General features: G+C 41.8%; 1 protein-coding gene across 1 annotated transcript in view; it reads right to left on the bottom strand.

Moving 5' to 3' along the window:
- Mdfic (MyoD family inhibitor domain containing) overlaps window positions 1-17,473 on the bottom strand; it is an 82,205-nt gene extending 64,732 nt beyond the window's left edge. Inside the window, exons 1-2 of the mRNA XM_021164706.2 lie at window positions 17,071-17,473; window positions 16,670-16,847 (exon numbers count right to left, since the gene is read on the bottom strand). Of these exons, the coding sequence (XP_021020365.1) occupies window positions 16,670-16,763 (94 nt within the window). The 5' untranslated portion in view covers window positions 16,764-16,847; window positions 17,071-17,473. The remainder of the gene's footprint in view (window positions 1-16,669; window positions 16,848-17,070) is intronic.
- Window positions 17,474-23,156: the final 5,683 nt, after the last annotated feature.

Raw genomic sequence — 23,156 nt, 5'->3', positions numbered from 1 at the left:
CACAAAGCACATTTCAACACATGAGAAATAGTTGGGTGTAAACTCAGGTTGAAACCCAGAGGCTAAGATTATGACAAAAAGCAGGGCAGGGGATGGTTTTAAGCATTTTTAGACTGCAAAACCATATTCAAACATCAGTGAAATATAAAGGAAAGTATACTAAACCAATATGTTCTAGATTTATGTAACATCTATTCAGCATTATCAGAGGTGAAAATGTAATCTTCAAATGATGTGTTAGTTTCAATTGAAATCTTAACTTTCTTAAACAGTTCCAGAATTCTTTACTGCTATAGTCAAATCCAGCCTTTTGGAGATTATCAGTAAGAAAGACTTTCTCCGACCTCACCAGTTCACAGGAACTGACTTATCAGCAGTCCTCCGTGCTCTCACTGTTACGAAGCTGACTGCCGCCAGGTGTCATGCTAGTAGGCTTGATTCAATTAGTAACTTTAATTGAAGCTGAATGAAATTAATTATATAATTTTGAGCTGTTCAAGTTTAATTCCATTAAAATTAATTCATGAAACCGAGGCATTATGAGGCATTGCTGACTAAAAGAAAATAGGTATGAATAAACCCTCTAGACACACTTGACGCATATTTGAATCATGTCCAATATTCGAGTGCTAAGCACAGACCCACTCCAATCCTCACAGAATAAATGGCAATGACACGTGCTCCATATACTCATGGATTTATGATGATATAACCTACTCCTAAGGGGAGATGGAGTTCCTTCTACCCCAAATTCTTATTAAGAGACAGTTTATCATGCTTTTTAAAATGAATTTGCTTATCTGCAAACTCTAGAATTAGATGATCCCCAGTATCCTGAAGTCAAAAGAGGAAAAGAAAAAACTACCGCTCCATTTCTCATTAGATTCAAAGGGAAATAAGTCATGTGAGAGTCCTACGACATCACAATCACCAGGGTGTCCAACTTTGCCTCCTTTGAAAACTAAATGTCTTGGCTTGAAAGCTGGTCACTAGTTTGTCCTGTGATAATCTCCTGCACCCAGCCCAAGGCAAGGCTCAGTAAAGGCTCCCAGTAAAAACTGAAATGGCCTTGGGCTAATTCGTTACTTGTATAAACTAAGCTTCCGTGGCCATTTAACAGTGCTAGGAAAAGCTAAGGCATGGACACCACTTTACTTGTATTATTTTACATCTCCTCATCTTAAAGGAATATCAGATATTAGATTCTTAAATAGTATTTACACTCATCGCTGAAGAAATGGAAGGAAAGGAGAAAGAGGGATTTCAGTGATAGACAATCATTCATGTTATGGACAACATCCAAACAGAATCAACCCTGGCAACAGGTATCAACAAGCTGTCTACTTCTTCAGAGGACTTAGATATTAGATATTTATCACATGACCATTATAAATGTAGGAATGGTACAATGCTTAATAACAGATGGTCATTATCAACATATGTTTGCAGTGTAACATGTGCATTGGGAAACTAAGGATTGCTTTTCAAGCCATTGCATTCATTCCGGATATATGAAGACTTGAGGTTGCAATTCACTTACTATGTGTAGGCCTAGGGTGGAGATCTCCAGCACCAAGTGATTTCCCTAGCATAGGACATCACTATGAACCAAACGGTAAGAGATTACACATGCGGCCAATGGGTTCTTCTCCTCTCTGTAGTGAATTACTATAAGCCATGCTTCTTGGTTTTGCTGATGAGTCAGAACCATGATGAGAACACTTGCCACATCTACATGCACAGACCCTAACCTTAGAGGATCTAGTGCACATGGCTTTGTGAATGGAAGAGTGATGTCAAGAAAAAAATGTGTCCAAGCAGGACAGGTAGTAAGATCCATATCTTAATATTCACCTCCTCCATACAGGATTCTAAGGAATCGAAAAATGAAAGTTTACCTAATCATCTAATGAACACATCTATATTTTGTTACACTTCCTTGTCAGGACAAATATGAAAGCTCAAAAATCTGAATGGTATATAGTACTAACCTGTTCTACCAATACATGGGGTGAAATAAATACATTTTAGCTACCCCAAACTTGAAAGTCTTTTAAAATTACCACAGGGCCAAAGGATTGGGGTGTACTTGCAGGTGTACAAAGCTTTCCTGTGTGCCTCTTCAATACAGAGAAGTGGAAAACAAATTGCAGATAAGCAAGGAGACCATGTCCTACAAAATAAATCTCTCAGCCAGGAAGACTGAACATACACAGATGAAACAATCAAGACCCAACAAAACAGAATAGAGGTGGAACCGGTCCAGGGTCAGCCTTCTGACTCCAAGACTGAGAGCTGTGTGAGCAGAGAACGGCCCTCAGCTCCTCCTCCTCCTCCTCTACACGGGAAAACAGAGATGTTGGACTGCCAAGGCCATGTCACATGCTGACAATGTAACTGACTCTGCATAAGGGTAAACAGTAGAACTCAAATTCCCATACACACTAAAGGATGTTCAGAATGGAAGAAAACATTAAAATAAATACTTTGTAGGCATAGGACTTGAGTTCATTCTTAGAGAAGTGACAAGCATGAATTATGCTAAAGAAAACTCAAAGGGGTAAAAAAAAAATAAAGGTTCAAAATGATCAATTTAAGTTCATTATTTTTTCCTCCAAAATGACTAACATGATCGAAGTTCAGCATCAATAATGAGAGGCAGTCTTCACCAATAATCTTGATTGCTCCTGCTGAGGAAGTATAGGAAATTTCAAGTAAATAGAATTTCTATTTCAGTTAAAATTCTATACTATTTTACCTAGCTGGCATTATCCAAATTTCAAACCTTGATAATGCTAGTTACTTATCTCAGACACTTGGGGAAATCAAGTAATTGATTTACTACAAGAAAGAAAAGTCAGTAACAAGCAAGAAAAATTTAAAAACATTAAATAAATTGGATAATTTACATAAAATGTATATATGCCATATAACAGCCATTAAGTTGATATGTAGTTGTTCAGTAATATTATTTGAGAGAAAGATAAAAATGCTTTGCTTTGTTGAAAGAAAACGCTAATGAATTTCACAATTAGAGTTCTGTCGTGGAAATTTCCAAAAGACTTTAATATATAGTATTTAGTTGATCTTCACAACCATCAGTGATATAATTAGGAAGAAAACAGACCAGTTTTACAGATGGGAGACACATGGTGTCTCAGAGTAAAATATGGAAGTAGAAACACAATGATAATGGAGGGGATGGCTGGGTGAGGGAATGGAAGAATCTTGTGACCCAGCTGATTTTAGCAGAGAAAACTCCTTAATCACTCAGCCCTTCTCTCAAACTGTCTGGAATAACACCACAGGAGAACATGGTCTGCTCTTAGTCTGGTATGTCAGTTAGGTGTTCTTTGCTTTGAACCTGTCATCAGGTAATCTATATAGTTCTCTCTTTGGTACACAAAAAAACCAGTAAACTCAATCCCTCTATTAGACAAATTACTCAAATATTAAACAAGAATGTGTCCACCAGTTTAGACACAAATGTATCATTCTAATAGCCAAAATATGTGTGTGCTATATTCATGTGTGTACTTGAATGTGTGTGTGTGTGTGTGTGTGTATGTGTGTGTGTGTGTTTGCACTCACGCTCACCCATGTGTGTGGATGTGAAGTTGGGAAGCTGACACTTTTTCTACATTGTTCCTCCACTACTTGTTTGTTTGTTTGAGGCAAGTTCTCTCACTGAACCGGAAGCTTACCATCTTGGCTGCCTTGGATCCCAGGGATGTTCCGCTGTCTACCCCTGCAGTGCTGGGACAAATGTGTTACATACCTAGCTTTAGTGTGAGTTCTGTGTATCTGAACTCGGGCCCTCACACTTGTACAGCAATCACTTTACCCACTGACCCATCTCTCCAGCTCTAATAACTGAATGTTTCCAACAAACCATAGTGCCAAAGGAGTACAGACTGTTGCTTCACAGTGAGCTAGGATTAGCAATGTTATTGGGCAAGGATGCTTGGTTAAACTTTGAGACACTATAAAGTTCTGAACATAAACAGCCTTCCAAGAAGAGAGGATAATGCTGTCGTTTTACATCCTAGATGTGTACATCCTTCCCTGATAGTAAACAAAGATTACCTTTACGATCTCCAGGACAGACATATGATCCCTAGTTTGTACTCTGCACCAGAGAAATGCTTACTAGCACAAGTTTGAGAACAGTTTGCCACACCAACGGGACCGCTACTAATTATGTGAATGCTATAAAAACTACTTTTGGGTAAGATTTTTCTTATCTTTAAAATGAGAAAAATAATGTAACTAGAACATAGGTTATATCAAGTATATGAACTCATATCTAGAAAGCAATGTCTTGTTCATAGTAAGCTCACCCACGGTGATTATTACTGTTCTTTTAGATAGCCATCTTTCAAAGTCCTGCTATAAAAATATCATGAGGTAAGCTGTTGAGGTCAATAACCACTTGGGAATCCCTTTCTGAAACACCACACAAGCGACATGTCCGTAGATAGACTAAGGAAAAGTACTGTCCTATGGGAGGCTGTGGGGTTTTGTTTTGTCTTTTGTTTTTTGGTTTTGTTTCTGTTTTCTGTTGTGGACTAGGCAGTTCCAAGAGGGGGAGAATACTTTCAAGTCAAGTCCATGAAGAAGTTTGTATGCCTGCATCTGACTTAGCAGTCTGTGGCCACAGAGGCTGGGTTTCCCCAGCCTTTTCTAGTATTCTCTTTATTATTTTTTCTTTTTTAACATACTATCATGCCCCCTCAACTATTCTCCTGAAAAAGGCAAGGGTAAACTCACAATATGTTGTCCTCTTGTTGTCTATGTGGTAGCTGCTTCCTTAGTGGATGTATAAACAATGATAGAGCTCAGAAACTCTCCTCGCAATCCCTCCTAAACCTTAGTAACTGTTCAATGCACTTATCTTTTACAGAAAAGAAAATACAAATCTCTGTGTTTAAATTTAGGGACTTATACAAGTTACGCCTCATATACACCAATTAAGTGCTCAGTAATCATTAACAGACACAGTTTCCAAAATATCAATATTGTCAGACTTTACTAACCTCTATCCCTCCCTACATCCTCTATCTATAAAACTTGTCTCCTACAATGTCATTTCATTATCCATTCAAAACCCAGACAATTGTATTCTAGTTGACAACATCCAAGGAAATCTAAGGTGAAAAATCCCTAAGAAACATGAAAAAAAAAAAAAAAACCTGTGACTATCTTTTCCCAGCAGCTCCGAACAATGTGGAAATTCTGCAAATATAACCTTTAAAACCAAAAACAAAATTAAGCCAGCTCTCAGGAAGACCCGGGGCCTGGAATTTCACTTTTTCACTGATCCAAAAGGAAAACAAAACAAAACAAAACAACAACCCCGAAGCCTAATGACCTTTACAGAACCATGCAAATCTAACTTCCTTTGTCTTCTCTTCCCAGCGGACTACAATCTCCTTTTCCAAAAAGCATGTAAGATCATATAAATAACCATGGTAACACGCATTGGTAGACAAACAGGCATAGAGATAAACGTTCATGATTTTATAAATAGAAAAAAGCATGTAATCACAGATAAATTTATGTGTTTATGGATTGAATTGAATGCTTAAATCAATTCAGTTAAGTCACTGTTACCTGCGTTAAGATGAGACTTTTCAGCAAGCTCTGAAATGAATTCCTTCAAGAGGAAGGTCTGATTGGATTCAAAGTGAAAAAAAAAAAAAGAAACAAACAAAAAATAAACAAAGCAACTATAAATGAACCAGCTTATCTATTGAGGGAGCCAAAGGAAAATATGCATAAGCAAAACGGAAATATTTACAAAAACAGAAGTACATGATTGAGCATGAACATTAAGAAAGGTATAAAATGCATTGGTGGTTTAAAATACATTGTAGTAAATCAGAGAGGGAGAGAAGGATACCACACTGTCCTTGTTTAAAAGAGGCGAGAGTGGGGAAGGGCGGGGGGATAGGAGGATTAGAAAGAGAAATTTGGGAAGGGAAAGAGAACATCTTAATCTCTAGTACCTTTACGCTCCTAATCTGGTGAATGTACTTTTAAGTCACCTGATCCCGAGTCTTGGAATTCTCAAGGTTAGCAGTATTTTCTCAACCAGGAACACTCACCCTATAGCCAAACATTCAAAGATTCATGGAATGTAGCATTCTTGTCTTCCAGAGTTACTCAGACGAAAACATCCAATACTCACCATCCCCCAAGAACTGGCAAGAGACACAGACATTGGTCCTCCAGGAGAAAGGAATCTGCTAGAGCAGAACTCCAGCAAAGCTACAGCTAGGAATCACTTTTATTCAAAGAGCTCCACTATGTCTAGCTAACATCACTACTCAGATCACTTTGATTGATTTGCTTTAGTTTGTTTTTTTTACAAAGTTGACAAGCAAACAAATCTACATAAATGTTTATCCTTGACTTATGTGACTGCCATGTCTTTTAAAATGTCTCCTTTTCTCTCTCCCCTGTGATAACTACCTCGATTCATTCTCTGGATTTGCACTCTAGTTGACTGTGGACAAAGTAGTCTTACTTAACCTTACCTAGGAGCCGGGCGTGGTGGCGCACGCCTTTAATCCTAGCACTCCGGAGGCAGAGGCAGGTGGATTTCTGAGTTCGAGGCCAGCTTGGTCTACAAAGTGAGTTCCAGGACAGCCAGGGCTACACAGAGAAACCCTGTCTCAAAAAGACCAAAAAAAAAAAAAAAAAACAAAAAACCACTTAACCTTACCTAGAAGATTGACTGTTTGGAAAGCATTCTGTATAACTGATTGCTGAAGTCCACACACGGTGTCCACAGTAGCTTCCTTACTTAGTTGTCTCTGAACACTGTGTAGAATGAACTCTTCCACCTTCCCCTATGCCAGAAGGATGATGCCCTCATCTTTAATCTTGTCTAGTTCCCCTTTCTTTTCTTTACCTCCTCCTTTTAAAATTATTAGTGTGTAGTGTTCAGACTCCATCATGGGTTTAGTTGTGACATTTTTGTTCACATACATAATGTACTTTAGAAGCCTTCTTTCAGTGGTCTCAGCCTTAAACACTTTTCTGTTAGCTCTCAGTGATTTGATCAGGACCAAATTCCTTTTCTGGTTCTCTGGCCAAGCAATGAACCCTTCTTTGGCACTTTTACAAGAATGAAGGGCACCGGGACTCAATAATGAGCCAAGGGGGTTGTTTAATCTGTAACAGCATTGCAAAGCTCAAGACTCTGACTTTGAAGTAAATAAAAAAGAGAAGCAGAGCAGGCCACTACAAGTTGTTGTAAGGACACAAACAGAATAATGATGTATGAATTAAAATTATATTGACATTGATTTCTTACACTGCCGAATGATTGATAAGAGATTTGATTTCAAGTCAGAAGGTAGAGCCTCTCCTAGTTCTCAGAAACCTAAACAAGAAGCCTCTCAAATAATCCCCTAACTCAGCTTTGGGACACTCTCAGCCCTACCTCTGGGATGCGACATTTGTTCAATTCTCCTTTAAGCCCACATCCCAGTTTGATGTATTTCTACCATCTTTGTCATCTCTTTCCCTTTCACCCATTCTGCAGCTGCAGGATGACCCTGAACAGCTCCCTTATCTTAGATATCCTGATAGGCCTAACATCCTTACAAAGGAAATACAGTGATTTCCCAAGTCCCTCACAGTCTTCAGTGCTTCCTGCCTATTTCCCTACTGAAGTCCACATCTTGGGCAACGGTAGAAACAGAACCATGAGCAACTTTTATTTTCCGGTTTTCCTTGTGTCTTAAACATTAATCAGTTACCATTTCTGCTCATTAGGAGTTCCCTCCCACCTTCTTATAAATCTCCATTCACGGACAGACTGCCTATCTGTTTCCTTCCCAAGGAGTACTTTCCTTTCAGAAAAACTCAACACAATGTTCTTTAGATCAATAATTACCCAGAAACTGTATTTTCTGTTCTCAGATATGCTATTTGGGTTTATATGTTTCATATGAAAATTATATTAAACACTTGTTTGCTAAGCAAACAAACAAAAAGAAATGCTTTTCACATTGTTCTCTGGCCAAGAGCTCCTTTGCTGTATTCCTGTGCTTGATAATTTATCTTACTTCTTACTGAGAAGTGATATGAAACCTTTGATGAAAAAAAGGACTTACTAAGGATTGTGCTTATAACTTGAGTAAAATAAGAAACTAGGTTTATATTCATAAACACTCTAAAGGTCAGAAGCTGCCCCATCATGAAACAGATGAGGAGAGCTATGCTTTGGGGAAGGAAGGCAGAGCTGGCTCCTGATACTCTGCCACCTGACTCGTGGGGGTGCACGCCTTTAATCCCAGCACTCGGGAGACAGAGGCAGGCAGATTTCTGAGTTCGAGGCCAGCCTGGTCTACAAAGTGAGTTCCAGGACAGCCAGGGCTATACAAAGAAACCCTGTCTCGAAAAACAAAAACAAAAACAGAGTTTCTGACACCTGCTCTACCACGAGTTACCTCATTTTGAGTGTCAACTCTGCACAAATTCAAACCAACATAAAGGAGTAAAGAAATAAAGCATAAGATCTGTGGTCATGCATTCTTCAACTGATGTCACCAGCAATACAAGCCCAACAAAACCAAACGCTTCCCATCACCCTGAGAGTCTGTCCCAATCACTATAATTTCTGAGAAGCTCCAAAACTAGACCACAACCACCATAGTGAAAACTGGCACTAACTAATCTGCCACATATTCTTGTTGTAATCTTCCAGTGGTATGTAAACAAGGATTGCAATTCCCTTTAGCAGATCTCACATCCTCCCTCACCAATGTGCATATGGCTATATGCCTTATTGGTACAGCTATGCACATAAGCATTCCTAATCTTCAAGGGACCATGTATATAGCAGGTACACAAAACACTTGAGAATAGGGTCTTCCCTTTCAAATGTCAATACTAAAATGTATGTGCTAGCATAAAACCTCATTTCCAGCTTCATTCCTGAGACTGCAAAAAGACAGAGCCAAAAGGCACATGTATGTGAATCATCTTTGTTCAGATCATGTGGGCGTGAATCTGAAAACAGAAGTAGACTGCAAGTAGAAACCACAAGCAAAATTAACATTTTCGAGTTAAAATAGCAAGTTCCTGCTTACTGGAGTTTGGGTGATCAGAATTAGAATTATGAACTGGAACTCCTGCTGCAGAATCTTACAGTTAAAGAGCTTTACTCCTCCCAGGTATGTAAGCTAAGGTAAAAAGAAGAGCTGGACTTTTAAATCCTTTCAGGAAGAGCTACTGTTACTGGCAAGAAGAACGGAGAAGGAAGGGAGAGGGAGGAGGAGGAAAAAAGGAGGGAGACAGATCTAAAATACTAGTTCATATATACAACCTCTCTCCGAAATAGAAGGACTACAACCTCTTCAGTCTGCCCCCAGGGAATCACCAACATGAAAATCATCCCAAAGTCTAGAATTGGGCGATGCACACAGTTGCCTTTTAACAAAAGCCGAACACAGATACTTAGGGACAGAAACAGAAATCACCCACTTTAGCCTCTGCCTTCACACAAGACACTATCTACATTACCTCATGCAGTTAGATGGAATTTTTCCCCTGTTGTTTGTTGTTCTAAACAACTTTCCATTTTCAACTGGCATAACTGTAGACTAGGTCAATTTATGTTTCCTCATTTTTCCCCCACCCTTTTAATACTATGAAAATATAATACTGGTAAAAGGCACTGTTATTTGGCTTTCTTTCCATGAAATCATCTCAACCAGATCCAGGAAATAAGGTTGAAAGAAACAGGAAAAGCTCTAACACACCCCAAAATTCCACAGCTTCCCTCACAGCTCTATAAAGGTCACTGGATCATATATATCAAGTCCTTGAAGGCAGACTGACCAAACAAAGCAGCCCTACCTCTGCTGGGCTCTTCACCTGCCTGTGGCAATGTTTGCTAGCTGGTGAGCTTTCCTTCACTATCTTCCTCCTCCTCCCTTCCTCCCTCCTCCTCTACCAACCTGAAATGATGTCCAATGAGTACAAAGACACGCCAGCCACATCTGCAGGATATTTGTCCTTTGTCCCTCTTTCTTCCATGGCTTTCTGAAACCCTGCCAATTCCCAGTCCGATGCCAATTCCACAATCCATTCTCTCTGCTTCTATTCCCAAGCTCCCACATGATCCCTTCTGAGAAAGGCAGTCAGCCATGCTGATCCCTGTCCAGCAGAATTCATGCCTCTCATTCTTAGCTAAGCCCTCAGCCTCACTGAGAAGCCCCAGGGTTTGCATCAGTTTGATTCCCTCTTGAATACGTTCCTCTTTCAGCATTTACCACAAATCTCCAATGTCTTGACTCATCCTGACCTCCCTTGCTCTTTACAAATACTACCATCTACTTCAGCGAGAGGAGCTGGGCCTTCAATAGTCTCTTTTTATCTAATTTTCTCCAGATTATCGTTTAATCCTTTTCTCCCACACCCTTTCAAAGGGAAGCTATCCCAACTCTCTAAACCCTTTCTAGAAATTGACTTTTTGTGCTAGAAGTGCTCGAGATACAACACAGACACCCAAATCAACCCATGTTATATTTTGATGCCTCTTTCCTGAGTATTCTTCACAGCAAGGTGAGAATTCTCAACCAGCCATTCTGGGAGAAGTCTTCTATGCACATCGTTCATCCTTTACAAATAACGATTCTTACCTCTTGTAACCACTAAATATCACTAAAATATTCAATACTTCTGGAGAGCCATTATACTCCTCTTCTGTAGGTTTGTTTGTTTTGGGTTTTGTTTTGTTTTGTTGTTTTGTTTTTTGTACTTCAATACAAGGTACAGCCCTTCCCTCAAGATTTCATCCCCTCCCTGACTCTGGAGCCTACTGTCTACCTCCCTGATGGTGACATTCACCTCCACATAGTTACAAAGCCAGTTTTCAGCTACTTACTGGTGACTATGACTAATGGAAAGCTCCCTGGACTCAACATACTCAAAACAAGACTTGAAGGCTCCTGCATGTTACCATGCTAGTGACAGAGCAAATCTATAGCTGGCCTTAAATTCCTACCTTTGCAATAGCTTCAAATAATATATATTTTACATAACAATGCCCATTTAATTCATCAACAGGTGTGAAAACTGCACTTGACCTCAAAAGAATCAAAGATTAGTAAATATCAATGGGCCCTCTTAGGCAAGGGTTGTCCTATTTTTACTGCTGTTCTTAAATCTGTTTCCTCAGTGTCCCCTGCACTGGCACAGTCCTGGATCTGCTCTTTTTCCAGACTACTGTAGTAACCCTCTAGACAATTGCCACAAAGTCTTGATTGTTTCCATTGTCATTTTCTGCTCTTTTTTGAAACCCACACAATTATCTGTCTGGAGTACCCGACCTTCTGTAATCTACCCTCCCCTGTGAGTCATGCTTCCTACTCTCTCAGCAGTAAGTCCTACAACCATGCTTTCTAGCCCACGTCATATTACATCTTCCTGAAGACTTTGCCAAACTAAAGATGATTGGCGTCTTCCGATTTCTGTCACTGAACTTTCTTCGTGCCTCTATTATGGTACTTAATAGTGTGTGTGTGTGTGTGTGTGTTTATATGTATACATATACATGTATGTAACCATATTTAACATGCTAGTTATTTGCCCTGTTCTTCCAGACTAAACCATAAAACTGATTTTTCCTACCATTCAATCCAGGCCACTCAAACTCTCGAAATACTTAAATCAATGCATAGGTTGATCAGTTTTAGCTCAATCCCAGTCTTGTTTTCCTTCCTTCCTTCCTTCCTTCCTTCCTTCCTTCCTTCCTTCCTTCCTTCCTTCCTTCCTTCCCTTTCTTTTGTTATTAAAACTTTCTAGTTTGCATTCTGCAACTTATTTAACTCTTAGCAAAGGGAGAAACAATCCTGTGACAACCAGTCTTGCCCTCGCAGAGCCAGTCTTATAAACTGAACATTACTCCCCTCATGCTGATGAAAGGGTTAGGACTTTGGCTTTCAATGTGCCTAAAAATGTTCCCACATCCCCTTTAAATCCCAGCAGCTCTCCAACTATTTTCCAAATTATCTCTGTCCTTCCTCAAGCATATATATGGGAGAAGTGTTTTAAGACAGCTTCTAATATTTTGTTTTGTTTTGTTTTGTTTTTGTTTTATTCTTTCTTACTTGGATGTGGCCGCCAGAGTTGTAACAGTATATTGTCTGGGATTTATCATTTAAAAAAACAAAAAACAAAAAGCAAAAAGCAAAAAGAAAACCCTGAAAGTTTCAATAAAATTGATTTCCAACAATCTTGTGAGATTTCTTTTTAAGGCTCTAAATATAATTTACTACTATTTCTAGGCAAAAATGTAATCCAGGCACCAAGAGTCCAACATACAAATGAACAGGACCCCTGTGAAAGGTGAGAGCTGTCCCTGTGTCTTGCTCTACAGTAGCATCTCCAAGAAGCTATAAAAGGATGCAGGACAAGAATCTCTACTAAGGTGGCAAAGGAAATGTCCGAACCTATTCATTGTGGCATGCCTTCAATTTTCCCCCCCCCCCCATGACTCTTTTACATTGTTTAAGACATACTTTATTTTAGAATGTATGTATACTTTCGAAGCTCAGAAGTACTTTAAGATTGAATTGAAAATATAAAACCAAAATTGGAGGGGGCCATCAGTAGAGAGTTTTCATGGGTTAATAAAATTTAGAGTTGTTTTTATGGCTTTTTGAAGAGTCTCTGTTGCACTCTGACTCCCTTCTCCCCCTCCCAGCATAAAAAGAAAGGACTACTCTCTATTTAAAAGTCAATAAAAGGGGTATGTTTTGTGGATAAAGGCTCTAAATTAATAAACCTTAGACAGAATCAAGTACCCCTGGAACTTGTGCAGATGTAGATTCCCTGATTTTCAGCCCAGAGAATCTTATTATGTACCATAGTAAGGATGAGTTCCTGTTGGTGCCCAAGAAATGAGGACAGAAGGTTTTGTTCTGTCTAAGTGATACTGACTTTTGGGGCCAGGCTATTTATTAATTTGGGACTGTGCTATCATGTGCCATGCAGGGCACTGAGCAGTATCCCTGCCCTCTGGTCGCCAAATGTTGGTGACATACCCTGCCATGTTGGGACCACCTAACATGTCTCCAGATGTAGTCAAAAATCTTCCTGGGGCCAAAAATCTTCTCCGGTTTAGAACCAATGACAGAAGCTGTCCATAGATAATAAATTTTGAGAACTGCCATCTTTAAAAGAGATAAAACAGCATGACAAAAGTGAAGACATTCAGATATGTAAAGCTTACAGTATATACATTGAAACAAACAGGCTTCCCCAAAAGGAAATCTGATTAGCTCTAAAAACTCCTGACAACTCAGCTAAGCTTCTAAGACAGAGCTCCTCTTAAGCAGTTTAAACTTGAAGAGCCTCTCCCTCACTTCTATTTTAGATTATTTTTAATTAACTTCACTGGCATTTTGCATCCTGCTATGAAAAGTCCGCCTAATAGTCTCAGAGGACTCTCCCTAGAGACAGGAGTACATTAAATCACACATTATCACATTAAAGTATATACCAGCACTGAGTCCAACAGCGTTCGCCTTGGCAAGTGCACTGGGTGGGGGTTGGGATGGAAACAGGCTCCAGTGATTCACACTACCCGGTACCTATTAACTTCAGTGAACCTCCCCATGTGACAAGGTAGAATCGATTCACTACTGTAACAGCATTTATCACTATGGCGTACATTTTACTATTTGTGCTCCACCTGATTTCTTGTTTGTCGATGTATGTAGGGCAATTGCTGTATTGAGCAAGCCACTTAAAATTCTTTGGGAGTCCTTCCCCTCATCTAAAAATATAACCAATTGGAATAAAATATTTCTAAAGATTCCACTATATATAAATTACAAACTTCTGAACGTAGCGCTTAGAGAAAAGACTCTCATTTACAGTACTGCATGACAGCAGAAAGAGCATCCAAGTGCTTAATCCAAAAGAAAAGGAAAGGACAACGCAAGGAATCATATCTACAAACCCATTTTCTTATGAGAACAAGTGAGGCCCAAATGGCCTTTCACCTACCAAGGTATTTCTACAGGAATTTTGCATGAGAGCATAACTCAATATTTCAGAAGTTGGTTATAAACAGGAAAATCATTTAAAACTCATTTACTTTCTGTTTGCAAAAGCAGAGACAACAAATCAGAAGCCCAGAGGTCAGATCCAACCTCCAGATGTGGTTGGTTCTTTGCCACAGGGGAAAATAAACAAACACGCACACACACACACAGAAACTGACTCAATTTGTTACTATAAAGTGATGGAACAATACACATATGCATCTAGATTTCCAGTAACCCTGAGGACATCAGAAGACATGAACCCACATGACAGTACTTAACTAGAACTTAGTCGTGTTATCTCCTGGCCCACTTCCTTTCCTGGACACTGAATCCCACAAATACCTTGCCTGTCACTTTCCTGGTCCCCATTTATAGCATGTAGCATGCAAGCACCTTCCTCTGTGGCAACATTGTAGGTATTAGCACTATAATATCCATGCTTTCAAAGCAACAGAAAAGTTCACAGAAGCACAGCAGAAAGGTCAGCGTCCAGGACTGTCCTCTCAGTAGAGAAAACCTTGCAAACTCAGTGTTGAAATGCAACAGGCTATTCTGTTACGTTTCTCAACACCACATTACAGGTTATAGAACTGAGCCCAGAATCTGATTAGGAGGTTCAAACTAGATTTTAAAAATCCCTAAGATTACTTCCCATTTTTAAGAATTACACCTTGGGTTAACATAGTGAATAGTTCATCACAACATACTAAATGTGCTTTTTTCATGTATTAAGTGCACATGTAATAATAGGTGTGTTTAACACGGCAGAAGACATAGATCACGTTCTTTTTTTTTTTTTTTTTTGCAAATATCTTCTGTAAATGTCCCTCAAGTGTTATATTTTCCTTACTGAATTTAGTGTGCAGAATTTTAAAACTAAACTTTGATTAACTGAACACTAATGTCCTACTCTGCTCAGACACTATGTTTTGTTGCCCAGCGATAGGGTAAGCAGGTGGGACTATTGGAGGAAGGCAATGTTCACATGTAAGAGGACATTGATTTTCCATAGAGAGATATACACGTTGTTTGTAGCTAGCATCAACCTCAGGCCCTTTGAGATGTCTTCCTCTTTGTGCTCAGATCACCTGACACCAAGCAGCTTTGTACATAGGAGGTGCTATGGCAAGTTCTTCCAGGAGATTTTAACCATCCCTAGCGTTAACACTAGATGTTGTGCGTTTTGGCTATTTTCAAATCCAATCTTTTTTGTTTTGGTTTGTTTTTTTGGTTTTTTCAAGACAGGGTTTCTCTGTGTAGCCCTGGCTGTCCTGGAACTCACTTTGTAGACCAGGCTGACCTGGAACTCAGAAATCTGCCTGTCTCTGCCTCCCTAGTGCTGGGATTAAAGGCGTGTGCAACCACACCCCGCCCAATAGTTTTACCTGGAGTATTTGCAGTTGATTTTTGGCGTTAGCATTGTTTACCAGCAGTGATTAATGACTGAAGTGGGAGTGTAAAGAGCCTATCAAAGAGTGTCTATGACTGTGGCGGGTGGGCGGGCCTGGCTAATGGCAGGGAGATGACAATGTTGACAATACAGTGTGTGTAAGACGGGCTGCTTCTGAGAAAACGTGTTTATCAGTCTGGTTCTGTGCTTCTCTACAGCTAATCACTTGGATTCTCTCTGTTTAGGAAAAGAAATGAGTCACTCTTCTAAAACAAAATGATAAACATAACATTTCAATTTAAGCTTGGATGTTTTCTGCTACTATCTACTCTGGCTAGAACAGCAACTCCTTTCCTCCCCTCCCCCCCCCCGTGCATTAAAAAGAGAAGAAAGAAACTTAAGGCAATATATATTTGGGTACTGGGAGACAAGATTTTAGACATGCTTAAAATCAAGAGTTTTGGAGACCTGGAAAGTTATCTGGTATCTGCCAGTCAGAACTGTTCTCATTTGAATTGTCCTTACTGGAAAAGGGAAGAGAAATGTTAACAGTTTGGTTCTGCCACCAAAGAGCACCTGAAGTCTATTACCTTCAAAGAATTTTAAAATGTGGTTGTGGAAGCTTCCCAGAAGCAAAAGATTTTGTTTTCCCTTTGGAAGAACTCAAAAGAGTTAATTCATTCTTGGAACATGTTTATTCCAAAACAAACGTTATTGAAAACATATGCATGAGCCATTCCAAAAGAAACTGGTCTCAGAAACCTAGATGCTTAACCTGGGGGTCAGAGTACCCCACAAGAGCCAGAAAGATGAGGAGAGCCCATGCTTGCTCAGAGAGCAGAGACTGCCCTGCATGAGAAAAGAACATAAGAACTTAAGAGAACTAGACAAGGGTTGGAGACTTCACACCCCTCCTGAGTCCCAGGCCAAGAAGTGCTTAGGCAGAAGGTAAAAGCCATCTAGTCAACCAGCTTCTAGCAAGAAAGGGGAGTAGAGGGACCTAGGATCCCGCCCTCCTATCCGGTTGTTGATCTGGGGCAGTGATCCTCCGGCAGACTTGTTTAAGTAACACAAGTGTGCAAAAGTTCACAACTACGAAGTTGAAGCCCGTCCTCTCAGTACCCCACTCCCACCACCACCACCACCCCATCCCTAAGTGTGCAAGCACGTCCCAGAAATTCGCAACTCGCAAGCACTCGTTACTCACCATGGGCCGGGGAGCCCAGCCGGCCACCGCCCGCCTCGACCGGGCACTGCTGCCCCGCGGGCCCGGGAGCGAGGGCTTCACCCGCGCCGGACATGGGCCACACTCCGAGCCCGCGCCGTCCCCGCGGGGTGCACGGACCCCGGCTGCTTAGGTGCTGGGTGCAGGAAACGGCCTGCCTCTGGCGGGAAAAGCAAAGGGATAGCAGGATCAACTGTTTTTAGAGCGCAGCACGCCGCAGTGCCGGGGCCATTCCCTCCCCCTCCGCGTCCCTCCTCCAACTCCACCCCAGGGAAGTTAGGATTTGAAAGCAGCCTGGGGGGGACGCTGCGAACGGGACGCGCGCGCTGGGAGGGGACCCGCGGGGACTCGGCGGCAGAGCGACCTAAGGGACCTCCACCTACCTTGGCATCCCCCCCGTGGGCTGTTCCGGGTCCTTTCCTCCCGCCACCGGTAGTCAGCGAGGCTCCGGCCGCGGCCCCATCACGCCCCGGCAGCCTGACCACGTCCCGCCGGCCCGGGGAGTGGCGGCGACAGTGGCAGCCGCTTGCGCTGACTCCGCGCACTCCGTCCCTTCCCTCCGGGCAGCCCCTCTCCTCCGGGAAGGACTTTAGGATCCACTTGTGCGTCTCTTTCACCCTCGCGCTGCCACTCCTACACTCTTCAAACACTTCTCTCTCTGTGGCTCCCTTTCATCATATCCGGATTGGGGTGGCCTCGAACTCTTGGCAGACAGCCCCGAGGTTGGGGGCGGCGCGACCTAGGTTTGGCCCTGAGCTCCCTTGTGGAGGGAGCTGTCTGGGTCAGGAGGCCAGAGCCGGACAGGCCAGATGCAGGCTCCCTAGCCCAGGCCCACCAAGGTTAGGGAAAACAGGGAGGGAGCTAACCTTGGCAGCTCAGAAATCTTCAACCTTTCTGGGAAAGTCCCCCTCAAACCACTTTCAATCCTGCCCTCCAATAGACTATTAAATCTTGAGGAATGCCCCAGGGAAGCAACCTTTGAAAACAGGGAACGGTGTGTGTGTGTGTGTGTGTGTGTGTGTGTGTGTGTGTGTGTGTGTGTGTGTGTTGTGTGTGTGAGAGAGAGAGAGATTTATGTACACGTGTGTTCAAACACACACACTGACTTTCCTGGTACTATGAAGACGTAAATGTGTATTTAAAACCTTGTTCACAGGTCCCAAGTACTTGTCTAATCTCTTCATCTTTTCCTTTTTTATTACTTTACTTCTGTCAGACCGGATTCCTGATCTGGTTAAACCAGTTGCACAGAGCCACAGAAGCCACCCAGGAGTGCAAGGTGAACATTCTTGAGCACATCTGTTCTACCCCAAGCTGAGTGCCTCTCTGACTGTGTGACGTCTGTGGGAAGCTAAACTGTGCTCAGACGTAAAAGGTTCATCGGCGGTGGCTCTTTAAATGAAATGTTCCGATTGTGGCAGACTCTAAAGGGCCAAGAGCAAGTGGAACTGGCTGTTAAGAACTTTTATACATCTGGTTAATTTTTGTTCTTTGTTTCAGTGAAATGCAGAGTTCAGTGGAGGTACATATCAAAACTGAAGAAACTTAATGGATTCTCTTCTCACTCACCCCCGTCATTACTAATAATACATCAGGAATGTTTATCTTCCAAAAGTGACCATTTAAGTTCTTTTCAACTGACGGAAAAGGTCTATTTCTTACCTCTAAAGAAGCCAGAACTTGATTTCAACTACTCTCAGAAATCAATCTTCAAAGGTTCTGAAGGCAGATATTTGGATTCCATAGAAAATGGCATTTTTCTCGGTGACCTATAGCTAATAGATATGGCCCCGTTTTTTAAATAAATGTTGTAGATTCATTGATGGCATTGTAAAAAGTGCCTTAAGTCTCTTAAGAACGTGTCAAGAGTCTGGACTACATAGAACCTACTGTTGTGATCATAAAAAGAGAAAGAGCTATAAAGATATGTTCTAGCTGGTGGGGTGTGGGGAAGGGGGTGTCTTGGTGGGGCCCATGTCAAGCCATCCCTTCTCCCTGAGGGACCAGTCACAGGACCCTATAGTATAGAATAGAGTTTATTCAGGGCAGGGGGAGGGGAGTTAAGAGAGTAGTAGAGGCAGAGAAAGGCAAAGAGAAGGAGAGAGTAGAATAGTAGAGACCATAAGGAGAGAGAGGGGAAGGGAATGGAGCGGGNAGTAGAGACCATAAGGAGAGAGAGGGGAAGGGAAGGGGGGGGGGGGGGGGGGGAAGCAAGGGAGCAATGAGCAAGAGAGAGGCAAGAGATGCAAGAGCACAAGAGAGGGAGGAGGGGCCAAGCAGCCTCTTTTATAGTGGGTCAGGCCTACCTGGCTATTGCCAGGTAACTGTGGGGGTGGAGTCCAGACAGAATACCAACACCTACCTCTTGGGACCAGGTCAGTTGTGGGGAAGGCTTGTCAGCATTAAAGAACACACAGGAAACTTGTGCTCTACAAGGCACAGTCTTTGCTTACAAGACTTAGTGAGAAAGTTCTGGAAAGTTCTTCTTTGTCCCCTTACTGTTTATCTCCTTGTTCAGTTTGTTCATTCTGTCACAAGCACATGGTACCCTTGTGGAGGTCAGAGGATGGCCTCCAGTCCTTACCTTTCACCTTGTTTGAACAGGGTGCCCTTATTGTCCCTAGCTACACACACCAGGTTAGCAGGTAGACTCCTGAATTTACAGCAATTTACATGTCTCTAACACCCATCTCCCTGTAGGAACACCAGAATTATAAGTCTACACTTCTATCTCTCCCAACACACCTTCTCAGGCTTGCACACAAGCCATTCTTCCACAGAGCCATCACCCCCAATAAATATTTTTTCACTGAATTGCATACCATATTTCACTTTTACACATGACATAAGATACCTAACTTTTCTATTAAGATGAGCATAAAACATCTTGATCCTCTTTCACTATGGTATGAATGTTGGACAGCCAGCCAGTTTCCCAAGTGGGTGGAGTTCTGCAGGAGTGAGGGGTGGAGGGTGAGGTCAGGGAACTGGGATAAAGGAGAAAGACCATCTCTGAGGATCTCAGTGTTACAGATCATTTGAGCAAAGGCCTTCTCTGAGTATCTCCAATGAAACAGCTCTTTTGCCAATCTTAGCTTGGGTGAATACCTCTATTGGGGTGAACCAAGGGTATATATGGACTTTGGGGAGTGGTAAGGCACTTTCATGGTAAGTGAAAATCATTGACTAGAGTTTTAAAGTTCTGTGAATAGCTCATTTGCATGGAGAGACATTCCAGGAATCCCCAGGTACTTGCTGGGTGGATTCTTATTGGGAAAAGAGCAAGAGGAAAAGAGGAAACTGAACTTGTAGGTCTGCCAAGGACTACTGGATGGTCCTTCCCCTAGGTAGAAGTTGTGGGCAATCAGACTTCCCAGACAAGGTCAGAGAATTGGGAGTCCTCCATTTTGTGCTGAGCTCAGAGAAGCTGTCTGGTCATAGTAGATAGACTTCAGCCTTAATCAGTAGGGTTTCTCCATATTCCACTGTTCCTTGAATTAAATATAAGCATCTTACTCTAGTGGGGGGAGGAATAAAATTCAAGTAAAAATATTAGGAAGCAACCAGGACACTGTGTTGGAGAGTCACCAAGTTGGTCAAAAGCTGCATCTTGCTCCCTTTTGACTTGGGGTCAAATGCTCTGTGCTGTGGTTGCCTCACAAAGGGAGGAAGAGGAAGCTTCTCCAGGAGGACTCAGTAAGGTTATATCCCGAGAGCAGGTGGGAAAGTGCCGGGTGTGTGAGAAATGCTCCAAATCATTGACTATTGGTAAGGAGTACCAGAGAGTCGGATGAGGGAGAGCAGGGAGAGGGAGTGGCTAGTGGCTGTAGAAGTGCATCTAGATAGGAGGAGTAACTTTTAAAAGCTGTAAATCTCACTACAGCAAATAGGGTCGACAACAGTCTCTTATAGGTGGGAAAGAGCAGATACAGAGGTTGTTCCAAAGGAAAGGAATGAAAATGCACAAATACTATGCATTAAATAAAAACTAACACTTTCAATATTAATTTACCTCTCTGGAGCAGCAGAAGCATTTTACGTATTAAAAAACATGAGCCAATTCAAGCCAGATTAGATTAGATTAGATTAGATTAGATTAGATTAGATTAAACACAGGTTATTGGGAAGCTGTTTTCAGGAGAGTTCACTGGCCCCAAGGACTGAGGCTAGGAGAGTCACCATGGGAAGGGAAAGGGGTGGTGGGGGGAGAAGAGAATGAGAAGAAGGGGGGGAGCCCAAAATGTGTGAATTATATAGGAAAGAGCCTCTGGGGAAAGGATAGCCCAGCCCCAAGGCTGGGAAGTTCACAGTTAGGAGTAGGGTACACCAGGTAGGGACTGAGGAGAACCTGTAGGCCAAGTCTGCTTTAGTAGGAAAATTATTCATCTCAATCCTTTGTCCGAGAGTCTCAAACCAAACAGCTATCATCAGGCCCACATCAAAACAATGGGTAATGACTCAGTCGGTGAGTTCGATCATCAGAACACATGTTTAAAGGACATTCATGAGGACATGTGCTTGTAATCCCAGTGCTATGGAGGCAGACCCTTGCTGCATACTGAATAGACAACACAGCCTAATTACAGGAGATCCTGATCAATGAGAAACTCTATCTCAAAATCAGGGTGTGTGTGTTGGGGCAGAGGATAGTGGTTGGGGCCTCTGGTCTGTTTTTTGTACACATACACACTCAAAGTAATGATGTCATGTACTTTAAGCAAGTTATAGAGAAAACTTCTTATACTAGCCTAGCTGTGGTACAAGCTCAGCTTTGTAAACTCTCTCCTTAGATCTCATGCCATGAAACTTATCTTACTTAAGGTTTTTACTACTGTGAACCAATGCCATGACCAAGGCAAATCTTATAAAGGTACTACTTAAAGATAAAAACTGTTCTTGGTCTCCTGTTCCTCTCTTGCTCTCTCCCTGCTTTTCTTCCCCCTCAACAGGTGGTCACAGCGAGCCTCTACTTCTCTACTCTCTCCCTCTCTCTGCTTTCTCTGTCTCTACTACCCTCTTAACTCTCCTCCCATGCCCTGAATAAACTCTATTCTATACGAAAAAGTAAATAAATAAATAAATAAATAAATAAATAATAAAAACTGTGAATGGAACCACATGTGGGGATGTTTGGCATAGAGGTAGGCAGAAGAGATATCTTTGAGAATTCTCTGTGGGAATAATCCACAAAGTCGCAGAGAAAGAGAAGGATACTTTGAATATGGTTTGACATATGAGTTTGACTGTAGAAGTACCCATTTTACTTATTGTCTAAAAGAGCCATAGACATAGATGTATATCTTTCTGTTGTCTCTTTTGCTCATAGCACCAAAATCTCAACCAAGAAGAACTTTATAGCTTTAGTTTAAAACAAAGAGGCCAGAGCCAGAAACTTCTATTTAGAGTTTATTTATGAGTCTCAATAGTAGTAGATGGATAGACGTGGGCATCGATTGTCCTTATAAAGGACAATATTTAATTGGGGCTGGCTTACAGGTTCAAAGGTTCAGTCCATTATCATCAAGGTGGGTACATGGCAGCATCCAGGCAGGCATGATGCAGGAGGAGGTAAGAGCTTCTCATCTTCATCTGAAGGCTGCTAGTAGAATACAGACTTCCAGGCAGCTAGGATAAGTGTAGCCTCCCCCAGCCTTGAGTAGGCTGGCTTTGACCTTGCTGCCACTGAGTGTGAGACCACCTGGGGTTCCTACTTAGATTGCTCTATTGTTCTGTCATCTGCTGCTGCTCTTCTCTAAGACACTTCTACCTGCTGAGAGGCCCTTGAGATATTCCAGAGACAGCATCCAACAGATCACCTACAAGCTGGCAACAGGCACCAAGAATGGATTGGCAGGGGATGGGCCTCCCCTCTTTATAAGCACAGACTCTTAGTAAACTTTGGGGGCTTTGGACAGAAACATGTCTTGGCCTCCATTATTTCTCTCATCCTTCTCTCCCATACAGCACCTGCCTCCCACTCAGGAACCCAGTTAGTGTGGCCGCAGGCAGCTACAGGTGGCGCCTAAACAGGGACCTGGGTACCAGTGGATCAACCGAGAGAACACTGTCTTGGTAGAGCTCTACAAGAAAGATTAAGAAGAAGATGTATCCGACACAGTGAGCAACACTTTGTATTCATGCTAGTGCTGGCTTTAAACTTCATCTTTTCAAAATTGTTGTGGTAAGTGCAAAGGGATACAGGTTAGACTGAGTCAGCGTTGGCCCAGCGCTGATATCAGCTAGGGGTTGCAGTGGAAAATGGAGGTGAAAAAGAAAACAGGCATTTGTCCGCAGTCAAGAACTGCAATCAGGCAAGAGGAGTAGGGCTTAAAATAATAAAATAAAAATAGTAAAATTCAAAAAACAAAAACAAAACAAACCACACAGCGAGAGAGAGAGAAAGAGAGAGAGAGAGAGAGAGAGAGAGAGAGAGAGAGAGAGAGAGAGAAGGAAAATGGATTTCAGAACT

This window comes from Mus caroli, chromosome 6 (genome assembly GCF_900094665.2).
Source record: "Mus caroli chromosome 6, CAROLI_EIJ_v1.1, whole genome shotgun sequence".
Lineage (NCBI taxonomy): Eukaryota > Metazoa > Chordata > Mammalia > Rodentia > Muridae > Mus > Mus caroli.
The sequence above is the reverse complement of the archived record's forward strand: the minus strand, read 5'-3'. Positions and strand labels throughout refer to the sequence as shown.